This window comes from Manduca sexta, chromosome 10 (genome assembly GCF_014839805.1).
Source record: "Manduca sexta isolate Smith_Timp_Sample1 chromosome 10, JHU_Msex_v1.0, whole genome shotgun sequence".
NCBI classification, from domain to species: domain Eukaryota; kingdom Metazoa; phylum Arthropoda; class Insecta; order Lepidoptera; family Sphingidae; genus Manduca; species Manduca sexta.
This window is the reverse complement of record NC_051124.1, coordinates 3969066-3981711: the sequence shown is the minus strand read 5'-3', so window position 1 is coordinate 3981711 and position 12646 is coordinate 3969066. Positions and strand designations below refer to the sequence as shown.

The following is a 12646-nucleotide window of genomic DNA, read 5'->3' as shown; positions in this document are numbered from 1 at the left end:
GGGCGTCCTCTACTACTTAGAGGAATTAGGCTTTAGTCCACCACGCTGGCCTAGTGTGGATTGGTAGACTTCACACACCCTCAAAATTCCTATAGGGAACTTTTCATGTATGCAGGTTTCCTCACGATGTTTTCTTTCACCGTTAAAGCACACGATAATATACAAAGAATACACATATGATTTTGCAGAAGTCAGAGGTGTGTACCTTTGGGATTTAAACCTGCAGACATTCGTATCCGTTCCATACCCAACTAGGCTATCGCCGCTTCTAACATTTTAATTCAAATAAATAAAAGGTCAATTACATTGGTTATTTATGAAAAAAAAAATTACATCTTGTCATACATCAATGTAATTTTAAAAATCCATTTTGTTCCCCGACGGTGTGGGCGAGGTTGGCGACTTGGGCTGACCAAGTTTAGAAATGTTGGCCACTTTGGTCGCAAACTTGACGAAATTGTTCCCGGACACCTGAGGCTCGGGCTTTTGTCCGCCTTCTGGTTGGAAAGTGTCCAAAGAACCTGCAAATTGCGAAAAATGTATTATTTATTTATTTACACTTTTTTATACACCAGAGACATAAGATCATGGAACAAGATATAGAAAAAAGTACAAATGGCGGTCTTATCCCACAAGGCAATCTCTTACAGACAGCAATGGGATAGATATAAGAGAAAACGGAATAATATGGGGCAGCATGAGGTGTACGAAGTATAATTAATAATGATAAGTTTTAAAAGAAAAAAAAAACAAAAATAATAATACATACAAATGTTATAAATAAGAATACATTATGTCATAATTAAATTGTGATATCTGAAGCTCCATTGGGATATGGGAGCTAGACAATGATTATTGCTTTTTAATAAGTATTTTGACAAAAACCATTTCGCCTACGTCAAATCATTAAGGTAAGAAACAAACCACTGAATATAAATAGTTGATAGACACATTATATCTCAAAAGAACATAAATTACAGTATGTTAGACACAATATTTTCACGGGAATGTCTATTTTAAACAGTAAGCCAATAAATGAAGGTAAGTGATGGCGCCGCTAATGAACCTGTGCAGTGCCAGAAAACGGGTACGCCACTGATCCAAGAGTGGAGAATAGTAATTGGAAAATCATTAATTATTAGCGTCTATTTTCTCGTGCAATATACTTCACCTCTACTTTCTGCGAGACAGTTGAAGCATCTGGTCAAACAGGGTTATAAATACATGCTGTAAATAAAACTGGCATAAGCATGGCTGTACCGCATATTACGGCCCTATATACAGTACGGGCTACAGTTGAGCAATGCTATAGGAAACGAAATCGCTACAATTATTCTTCAGTTATAATATTTTGACTCTTTATTCTTTAATGGTTTGCATTATACGTTAGTTGTGAGTAACACTCTACGATAGTCACAACTGTTTTTTTTATTATAATAGATTCCATTACAATAAATAGTGAAGACTTCGTGGCCACTGCGGATAGTATTTGTAGGACTATCACATATGGAACTAAACTGTGTAACACAATTGATAATATCATTGCAAATAAGCAATCTTAAATATCATTGCAACATGGGAATGCATCAAAGAATGCATTGTGTTATTCGATTTAAAGCCATTCTTTTTTTAAATAATAATAAACAATAATTAGTGACATTAATTCTATTGTTTTAAATTTAATTTTGGTTCCAATATCGCAATTGTTCTAATCAAGATCCTATAAACTTGTAAGGTAAAAATGCAGTTTTATTTGCTGGTAGAAATTTAACTCACTCTGCTGCGGAGACATAATGGAGCTTGGCTGCGATTCTTGCTGGTTGTCCGCCATTTCCTGAGCTGATTTCTCGTGGAGCAACTCCAGAGCTGCCGTACAGAACAATGGCCAGATGTCTGTTATCGTTATCTTATCGTGCATTTTAATGCAAATAAACGGGAATCCGTTGTAGTCATTTGTTTATGCGGTGCTGTACGTAAATTACAGACTAGTCATCAATTTAAATAGTTACTACATATTTGCATTATGTTGAACCCAATATTATGTTAAGCAAGATATTTGTGCTACTTACGCTTCAAAATTGATATATCTTGAGTTTAGGGCAATATATAATAATATTTAGAATAATAATGTAATTTAGACTACACAACTAAACTAAACTTTATGAGGCGTAAACTTAGTAATCTGTAATAATTTACCGGGGAATCCCCAAATTTGGCATTGATATTTGTGTTTTTTTATCTGGGTATTATGGTATAGCGCTAATCAAATGTCACGGTGATGTCCTTGTGTACAATATGAAAAGTAGGCTACAAAATTTAAGAATATCTAGATGATAACGTAATATTTTGATTCTGGCTTGCTACGCCTTTGTCAGCTCCCTTGATCGTATCTCCTGAGGCTAATTCCATATGCAGACCTATTACCAACGTAGTATATGAATACTAAATCTAAACAAGCTAAAACTAACGTACTCTACCTTCCATATAATGTGTAAGTACCAACCGTCTTTTAACGACATTGCATCCATTTTTGCATCTTGTATGGTTTCTAATTGTTGACGAAATTTCGTGGTAATTTTTCGTCTTTGGTAATCTGCTTCTATTTGTTGCTTTGTGCGCGGGATCCGGAAGCGGAAACAGCAACACACCATTACAACTGAAACGATGAATGGTATTTCATATCATCAAGAGTAGAATTGGAAATAAATAAATAATAATATAAATAAATAAATAACATTATAGTCATATTAAATCCTTACATCATGAATGTCTAGTATGCTGTGGGTATAGCGAGTAACAATGAAGATATTTGGGGTAAGTAAGTGTTTTCCCTTAGATGTCTAGCTGTTTTCCGAGAAGTCCAAGGTTCGATTTTCTAGTTGAGGATCACTCTGTATGAGTTTTTCTAATAAGTACCTTTTCCTTCTTCGAGACGAGTTCTTCGAGAGGAGATTGAGAACAAGCATGTATCTAAGCCGAAGTTTTGTATCATGCGTGAAAAGGTGTGTTGCGCCGAACACATATTTGATAAGGGTAGGTGGTGAGATACAAAATAAGAAAGCAAAATCACCAAATCTTCGTAGGTCGAAACCCTCACCAGATATTTCAGAGAATGTATAATAATGCAAAATTGTCTACCTGCTCACCTAAAGTAATAAATTTACCGATAAAACACTAATCTAATAAATAATTTCACCAAAAAGTATTTTGTATTTATGCGTAAGTAATTACTTAATATTTTTAACACTTACTTATTGTAGTAAGCCCTGCGAAACAGAAAAACATAATCTGCCATAGCCGTAAGTTACTGCCAGCGACATTTTTCTCGAGCCATTCTCGGTCTGCCGAGTTTTTTAACACGTCCATAATAGGTTCCATTGTTTTAAACGTTTAATTCGGCTTAAAATAGGGGCTCAAAAAACCGACGTGGACGCGTTTATTGAACAACTTGGGAATACTGTTTTGATTTGAAGGAGTGTCTGCCGCACCTTCGTGTGACCGCGCCGTAACGAGGCGCTCCCATTATTTTGTTATAGTTGAAATAATTAGGTCAATACCATCATGTTAATACGTATAGTTGAATTAATGATAAATCATGCTGTTTTTAAGGTATTTTATAATCGAATTTGTATTTAGTAAGTATCTACCAATAAAAAAATATATAATAAAATTTTATAGTAGTGATTTAGGGATTTTAAACTTCCCGCCCATTTACTTTACTTGCTATAGATAAAAATATTATTTTTCATTCATAAATCCTATTCTAGATTTTATATAGAGCCCTTAATTTAGTGAAAATTATGCTTTCATTAGTAGAAAACTGAATAATTATTATTATTCTGTATTGTTGAAAAACAAAAAAATATACAATTTATGAATTTATGAATGAATCTTGAAGTTTTTTTTACATTGATAACATTCGGTTCGTTTTTCTCTTTCGTTTGTCGACTGTTTCACTTTCCCGCAGAAAATAGGGTGTCGAATCTGTCCTATAACCTCCGTTATATTTATTACTATTTAAAGATCGAAGATGAATCTTTTATGATAATTGTGGATTAATTCATGTAAAGGTTGTTCTAAGTGATGTTGTGTAAGATCGTTTGTGTTCTTGCGGTCGTTGTGTAGCGTTTTTAAAAATTAAACATGGCCTCGAACCGAGGAATTCAGATCGGATCCGCGTGGTTTCAACGGAAGCTGAATTTGAGACCGCAGCACCGGGGCGTGCACCTGGTCACTGAGGAGATCCTCAAACAGGTGCCCGAGCTTTCCCAGTTCGCGGTCGGCCTCTGCCACATCCAAAGTGAGTATCCATCGAGACGGCGTTGCTGCCGCCGCTGCAACTCGATCTGTCATATTTGTCCTACATTTATCTCGCGCGAGTTTTTAATTATGATAACCTCGTGAAGTGTTATCATCCAGTGATACTAAATTCAATTGTCAAGATTTAACGTATCGCGCGCAATGTATAGATGATCAATGAACGTTGTTTCCAGTAATGCACACGTCGGCGAGTCTCGCGCTAAACGAGAGTTGGGACCCTGACGTTAGGGACGACATGGAGATGATGCTCAATAAAATAGTGCCGGAAGGATTGCCTTACCGCCACTCCTGCGAAGGCCCCGACGACATGGTGAGTTGTTTTGTTGTGCTAATAATCACTACTAGTTCAGAAAACAAAATCTGTACCTATTTGTTTCCAATTTGAATTTGAATTTAGAATTTTGTTTATGTCCATCATGTGTTTTGGCCATTCAATCTTAATACTATACAATATTGATACTGGCTGGAAACATGTCATACCTACCATGAATTAAGTAAGTAGTTATAGATAATATATTACTTAAGTACATTCAAGAATCCTTTTCTTGGGTAACTATGTGTAACTAATATTATGGAAAGGCAGAAGTTTTATAGTTTATTTATATTTCCCATAGAAAATATAGTATCCAATCTATATTTATGTTTATAATTCACATATTTATTGTGTATTATGCTATTTTTTATATATTTTTTTGTAACACTCAAAAACATTTCGATGGATTTCCTGAAGTAGCTACCTGCAATCAATGTAACATTGTATATTTGGTAGTTTTCATTATTCATGAATGTCAATAGATGAAATAATATTGTGTTCCTTTATAATTATTTAATCTTGAGACTAAGTTAACATTTGTAATATTTTAATAAATAGTACAAAATGCCTGTATTAAAGTAGACATAAAAGCTCACTTTAGGAAATATTGCAAATGAAATATAGTATTACTAGCTTTTGCTCGCAGCTTCGCCCACATGAAGAAGTTTTCCAGGATATTTATTTTTCAGACTTACTTGCTATGTATCATTATATTGTGACAAAATTATTATAAATTGTAGCCTGTGTTATTATGATGTATAACCAATATTACTGTATTGTTTCTTTTTTTTATTAGTCTTTAGAGGACAGTCTATAGTCTTACGACCATACTGCCTAGTCTTACATACTGTATAGTTTCATCCAAATCCGTTTAGTAGTTTTTTCATAAAAGAGGAACAAACATACATACATTCATCCTCACAAACTTTCAAATTTATAATATTAGTATGATACCTAATGAATTCACCTAAAACAATCTTTAGAAAGCTATATTTGCACATAATATTCTCAATAGTTAATTAAAGTATTAAAGATATTCAATTTAAAAGTCTAATGGGATTTTGGTATTATTCAATAGTAAATTTCTATTATAATATTTTAAATATCTATTACCATGTTACCTGTTCAACATAAAAAGTAATTGTAATATTTTTTTCAAGAACAAAAATATGATGCAACGTATATGGTAATTTGCTGTTTATGTTTGTTTTAATTTATATAATCATTTTGACATTGTGTTACTAAATGAAACCACATACTTATCTTCTTGAAAATAACACTACAATAAATGTAAATATATAATAAAAAGGAATAAGTTTTGAATAAAGTAAATATTAATAAAAAGTAATTTTAATTTTACATGGGCTGATGCCTCTACTACTAAGATCATTCCTCACAGCATAAAAATCATATTACAGTTAGAAATACATTTATGTACACAATATATTCGCATTAAACTTATAAAAAAATAAGAAAACTAACACCAAGATTCTTGGCAAACATATTTAATATTCATGGATGATTTTTAGCACAATGTAAGCAAAGGGAAAGATGAGCATGTAGCTTAATTTATTAACCCAATGCCAAAATGAACCTGTATAATTGAGTACCCATATTTAAGTATAACTCTTGAAAGTTACAACTGTCTCATTTTATTTAAAATCTTGTTGAAGAACAAGCCTATTTCTGTTTCCCTAAAAGAAATATTGATATGATTAATGCATCTATGTTTAACCTGAATTTTTTGTCTGAATCTATTGTAACACTAATTTTAGGTGCAGTTATTAAATTATCAATATTCCATGAACAACAAAATCATATATAATAAAATATTATTTTATTGTTTTCATAGACATTCTTAAAAACCTACTCAGGTAATTCTAATCTATGTCAATTTACAACCGGCTGAACAACTAGTTTGAGTGTCTTGTGTTTATGCTGACATCGTCTTAATCATGCAGCAGTCAATACAGCATTCCTGAAGAGGACACTTCACCTACTAAAGCTGTTTTGATCATAAAGATGGAACAAAGCCAACTAGTTGAATATTCATCCTACCCTTATTTGGGTCAGTTAATTTTGACTTATTCTACTGTTTGCATCTATGACTCAATTTAGGATAAATGTTCTAGTGTTGAGACTTTTTTTCAAGTTGTTCAGTCTGCTGACAACTGTTTGAATATACACAATAAGCCATCCTCTATACATTAGTTAAGAAAAATTAGTTTTGTATGACCAATTACTAAGGAAAGAAATTGAGATTGTGAGGTAAAGCATTTTGTTTTAAGCAATTTCACAAAAGGGTCCAATGTAAATGGTCCAAATGAGCGATAGCTAATGTTTCAAAATATAAGGTACATTTGAAAGTATTTTATTTGAAATTATAATATTAAACAAATCAACTGGAGTGGAAAGTGTTTATTTTGGCTCACTGATGGAGCCGGCCCATGTATGTTGTAGTCAAAAGTGAATAGAACCTTACAACTTCTAAGGAGACTAGGTATAGGAGGCTTACACCATAACTCATATATCATAGTTGGTCCAATGATCTTATAGACCTACAGATAATACTGAACATACACTGTTACTGTATTGCTGTAGTGCAAACTAGTGTTGCTGAGTAGTCTCAATAGGACAAAACTTAATTTTTAAATTTGGAATTCTATTTCCTGGCAAAATTAATGTATTAAAAAAAAGTAATGAAGTTAAGTGTAAAACCTTCTTAATTGATTGTCTTTGAGTTTTTATATAAATAATTTTATTGTTATACAGCCTGCTCACGTGAAGGCGTGTTTCCTGGGCTCTTCACTGACCATTCCAATCACAGATGGGAAACTGAACCTTGGCACATGGCAGGGAGTGTGGCTATGTGAGCACAGGAACCACGCTGGCAGCCGGAAGGTAACCTATGGACTTTATTTCTACATATTTGTTCTATAGTATAATATAGGATTAATTTGAATATTCCTACAACATAATATGTTTAAACTAAGTTTACATGCTAAAATGTGGAAAGCAATAGATCTGTTGAATTTTGGTTGTTCTGTATATGTGTCCCAATTCATAAGAGCTGAGCGATTCAGATACTGACTTGCTCTTTCTTGAAACTTCCCAGATTTTTGCTTATGAAATAGCTTAAAGTTCTACCTATAAAAATCCAGATTATTTACAAAATATTTCAGTAATTGATCCCCGCAGCTCTTGAACATATCACCCAATAAGAATAGTAGGTGCGTTATGTTTAGGCCCTTCCAACCAATCCTACTGACTGCATGGTTACAAGCAAACTGTTATATTATCATGTCTGTTATATAATAAGTGAGAAGAGATGCATCCAAATTGATCTATTCTGTACAGAAAAAATACTTTGTCGTATTTAACTCTTGGTCTCTCGTGGCTCGCCGGCGAGCCAAGACAGCTACATGACATTTGCGTGTGTCACGGGATTATAACCTTATATACTACATAATAAGGTTATTTTTCCGTCACACGCGTAGCTGTCAATGTTTGGCGGCAAACATTCAGCTACCTGTACATATTTGAAAATAAAATTTTGACAAGTCATGACGGGTTAAGCCTCTTGTTAATATGTAGTATCCAATGTGGTTGCGATAGTGTAGTGCCTGGTGTGAGTGGTGCACGTGTTGTGTCCTGTGCAGGTGGTGGTGACGCTGTCGGGGTGTCCGCGCGACTCGCCGCTGTCGCCGGTGTCGGCGGCGTCGTGCTCCAGTTAGGAGCGGGCGGGGGGCGCGACCCCCCACACGCACTCGCACTCGCGCCCCTCCTCCAAGAGCACACGGAGGTAAACCTTTTGTACCCACGCACCACCTAGCCGATAGACGATAGTCCTTATTATTATCTTCGAACGACAATATGTACATAAGATTAATACTTTGTCAAACTCTGCGCGGGCCGTTTCACACCCCGTTCTTTCAAGCTTTGATACTATTGTGAGTGACTCCCAATGAGTTTGTTTAGTTTCATTTAATGTAATTAATACTCTGAAACCTTTCAGGTAACACATGGTTTTACATTTTGTAGAATAGATAACCAATCATTTCTTATTTTTTATAATAGAATCATGATAATAGTATTTTTATACTTCCATACAATATTTAGGGTGTAAATGTGGTGTTATATTAATAAAATCAAAAGGCTCCTTGTGTTACGTGAAATGTTTTGGAGCAGTGTGCGCGTAGATACTATGATAGATCTAATATAATAAAAGGAATTGAAGTGGTAGTTAGACGCCAAAGCTCGTGTTCCAAAGGAGCGCCCGCGCAGAACGTACTTTATCGATATTATGTTCAGTCAAATTGGTAACTGGACCCGTTTATTGTACATAGGAGTTACGTCCGACGGTTTTAAAGTATACATAAAGTGAGTTGTTGTTTTGTTGTTGCGCTGTGTCGATATGTACATAGAGGACGCGTGGACACGAGTGGCGTCGCTCGTCGCCCGTGGCTCGCGCCGTACACTCGCCCGTTGTACGCGGGCCGGCGCCGGCCGCGCCGCAAGACACGAGCGCGAGCGATGCAACCCTCAGCGGAGTTTTGACTACTGCACTCGTTTAAATTTCTTCAACGTACACCGACAGACATATGTATATTTTTTAACATGGCAGCACGTTAGACATTTTTATGAATTCTGACACTCATTTTACTACACAAATTTTGTATGTAATCGCACTGGTAAACGGTCAGTTGGTGTAAGTCTTAAGAGCTGAATGTAGAATATAAATAGTTAAGTACTTTGTACGTGTACCATAGCTATCTTCTCTCTCCGTGTTAGGTTAGAATTGATTAACGATTAGTACATGAAACATGTCCATAGCTTTAAATGTTTCACGCCCGTTGTATCAACGGGCCCTTCACGGAATGACAATGAGCTGACGTTCTGTACCATAGTTAGTAGTTGTATATCATTACTCTTAAGATCATGTAAGTGCCTCGGATTTATGGGGTGGTCACGTGTTTATTTGCAGACTGGTCGAGAGCCGTCGCTCGTTCCGGTATACCGGTATACCGACTTGCCATGTTTCTGGTGCGTTTGTGTTCAGTGTTCACTATGTGTGTAATGGGTGTGTCTTTTCTCTGTCCGCCTCCCTTTGTTTTAGTTCGATACGTTTCCAAAACGTTATGATTGGCGACTACATTGTAATTGCGTAAATGTGAATGCAATAATTTTGTTTATCGTGGAATGTACTACGTAATAGGTTAATCAGTTTTAGTTTGGCGATGTTTATGAATGCCTATATGTATAGTTGTATGTCTTCCTATGTAAGTTCCATCGCGTAAGGTGAAATTAGCGTAACTGTTGGTATAGCGTACGACTTACGAGTATATGTGAGCGCCGAGCGGTATTAGGGTATGTAACACCACCTTTATGTCCGGCCACATGTATGTAACTTAGATAATGTATCGAAAGTATCGCGATAGGGGCTCCAAATTGTCAGACGTTCGGAATAGCTGTTTATACATAGAATTATCAGACAGACTAATCTGTAGGGGTGTTTTATATGATAGCGGATTACATTATTTCAGTAATTATAACAGGGTTGAGAACCTTGTCTCTTACAGGAATTTATTATATTTATCGAAATAAAGAACATTACATTCGATAGGGGTGAGTTCAGTAGCGGCCGCCGCCTCGCGGGAGTCGCGGCGGGCTTGCAGGCAGTTTGGTTGCGTTCGGCTTTAAATGTCCCGTTAAGAATCGCTTGTGTGGCACAATTTTACACTTGAGACTTAGTTAGGACTTAATAAATTATAGATATTAGGGTACAGTCGGCGCTAGGCTAATGTTTGCGGTGGCGTCGTCGGCGGCGGAGGCGGTGGCGGGCGGAATACGCGGTTAGACTATACCGAACCACGCTGTGCCGCATGTGTACTTCAAAAGCCTACTTCACTTACTTGCTGCATATAATGTGATAATTAATATTCACGCCATGGCATTTATCTAAATTACGGTAAATATACCCTTTGTTATTATTACCATGTAAAAATAATTATACACAAATTATTTTTCCTTAACGCTGCCTGGAATAGAAAATTAAAAAGTTTTTTTTAACTTCTATTTGGACTATTTCTCGTTAGGTGATTTGCTCACGCGTGACTTACATTTATATTTGAATCTGCAACAAACAGCAGTTTTGTGAGTTTTTAATCAGGCGCGGAACTCGCTCTCCGCTCCGGTTCCCGCTCCCGCCACGTGGTGTCGTCACACGACTCGAACCCTCTTTTGATACCGCATGTACAAAGTGTAGATGTCACAGACATGATACAGTTTTGTCTCATGGACAACCATAGCGTTACTTCACTTAGGGCTTGATGTACCGTCATATTCGGGCTTTTGATAGATTCACAACTTTACCTCTTTTGAGTTCATATTGTATAGACGTAAGTGATATTTTCGAATTATTTAATGGTCATTACAAAGCTTCGTATATCGCTTGGAACGTGTATTTATTAATTGTATATGACGTATATTTTATCTAACGCATGTTCAATGTACTATCGTATTATACTAAAGGAATCGCTTGTTTGAAGCATTTACTGTATTTTCCGTAGCTTGTACCATTTGGTTTGCATCTGTTTGGAGGGAGACAAGGGATGGGGTCGCGGGATGGTTAAGTGCTTTTTAAACACGTAATGGTTAAGATCCTGTAAATATTTTTTGCATTAACTCTAGTATACATGTACGGTTAACCGTGTACATACATTCGTAATGTAAAAATGTTTGAGCGCTATTTGTGTATGGAATATGGATGTTAGGTATGCCACTGCCATTTAAGAGTTGCCTGTTTATTTACTTGACTATTGTAAGAAACTAATTGGTAACGGCAATAATTTTAAATTTGTATTAATAAATGTTTTTTAAAACGTACTCGCAGATTGCCGCTTCATTGGCTCGAATTTATCTAGTCCGTTATTGATTTATTGCCGTTACGATGTTTCATTTCTCAACAATAGTCAAGCAAATACGATGTAGATAAGTAATCAGGTAATGTTTGTTTTACATTCCTTAAAGCATTCCAATGTTGGGACGTTGTTTTTGTTAATAAAATATAATTTAGCTAGTCTGTCCCAATTTAGGCTGTCAATAACAACGAATGTGTCTAGCAAGTTACCATAATAAGTTCCAAACATTCCACGTAAAGTGTCAGGAATTTAAGTATCTTCAGTAGTTGAGCAACTTTAGGAAACCTGTACTTATTGTAATTTTCTACAGACACAAATAGCCGATTATAAATTATTGTATAACTCTTTTTTAATCATTTGTTATATATGGTTCCAAGTATTTCACTAAATATGATAAACGTAACAATTTCATTGTAAGGGCACAGTTTTACATAATTGTTTACTTATTAAGCAGGTCAGTAATCATTCATTTGTTATTATATATAATGTATTGCACATAGTAAAAATGAGGTTGTAATCGGTTTAAATGTAACAAAAACATGGGAGACAAATAATTTGTGTGTATATTATTTAAGGTCAATAATTATTATATCAATATATTGTGTGTACAGTCGGTTGATTCACGATTTTCTTAGTAGTACGACAGTTGTACATTGAGCCCTCGCTCCGTCGGGCGGGGCCACTTCTGTCGCGGTAAACATTTTGATTGTATCATATAACTTGTACAATATAAATATATAGATCCACAATTATGACAGAGATTAAATATTTGCAAAAGTTAATATTGCGTTTCATTTTACTTACACAGCGATCTAAGTTTCAGTCGACTTACATCTATAAGAACTTAATTCTAATTATACAGCTACATCATTTGGTATTAGTTTACGGTTTCGTTTCTTCTACTGCTAAAGTGGCGTTGTGAGGTCCGGGGCCGGGGTCTGAAAAGAAATAACAATTTTATTGTCTCCACTACGCACTTATATTGACCACATTATTAAAATTGAATATGTATGTAATTTCGAAACGGGCACGTCTGAAACTGTAAAAAGTTCAGGAAATGGAAAAAACTTATTATTTTGTATAGTAGGGTAAA

The 12646-nt window shown here is 35.2% G+C and overlaps 3 protein-coding genes across 5 annotated transcripts in view; 1 reads left to right on the top strand and 2 right to left on the bottom strand.

Moving 5' to 3' along the window:
- Nucleotides 1–297: 297 nt before the first annotated feature.
- LOC115444374 lies at nt 298–3393 on the bottom strand. 2 transcript variants are annotated; one of them, XM_030170136.2, is made up of 4 exons: nt 3252–3393; nt 2504–2656; nt 1777–1866; nt 298–521 (listed from the first exon to the last, which is right to left on the bottom strand). In XM_030170136.2, exons 1-4 carry the CDS (start codon nt 3376–3378, stop codon nt 358–360), a joined length of 534 nt encoding a protein of 177 aa, XP_030025996.1. In that variant the 5' UTR covers nt 3379–3393; the 3' UTR covers nt 298–357. The 2 variants fall into 2 exon arrangements, 1 of the variants encoding a protein (XP_030025996.1); XR_003938724.2 differs by lacking the exons at nt 2504–2656; nt 3252–3393 and adding an exon at nt 2070–2179.
- Nucleotides 3394–3927: 534 nt separating this feature from the next.
- Nucleotides 3928–12335, top strand: LOC115444375 (UPF0047 protein YjbQ). Its single transcript, XM_030170137.2, has 4 exons — nt 3928–4300; nt 4494–4630; nt 7406–7534; nt 8293–12335. Exons 1-4 carry the CDS (start codon nt 4144–4146, stop codon nt 8365–8367), a joined length of 498 nt encoding a protein of 165 aa, XP_030025997.1. The 5' UTR covers nt 3928–4143; the 3' UTR covers nt 8368–12335.
- The window catches only part of LOC115444373 (laminin-like protein epi-1), a 21887-nt gene continuing 21121 nt past the window's right edge, over nt 11881–12646 (bottom strand). For both annotated transcript variants that reach the window (XM_030170134.2, XM_030170135.2), the window contains exon 12: nt 11881–12491. In XM_030170134.2, the coding sequence (XP_030025994.2) occupies nt 12436–12491 (56 nt within the window). In that variant the 3' untranslated portion in view covers nt 11881–12435. The remainder of the gene's footprint in view (nt 12492–12646) is intronic.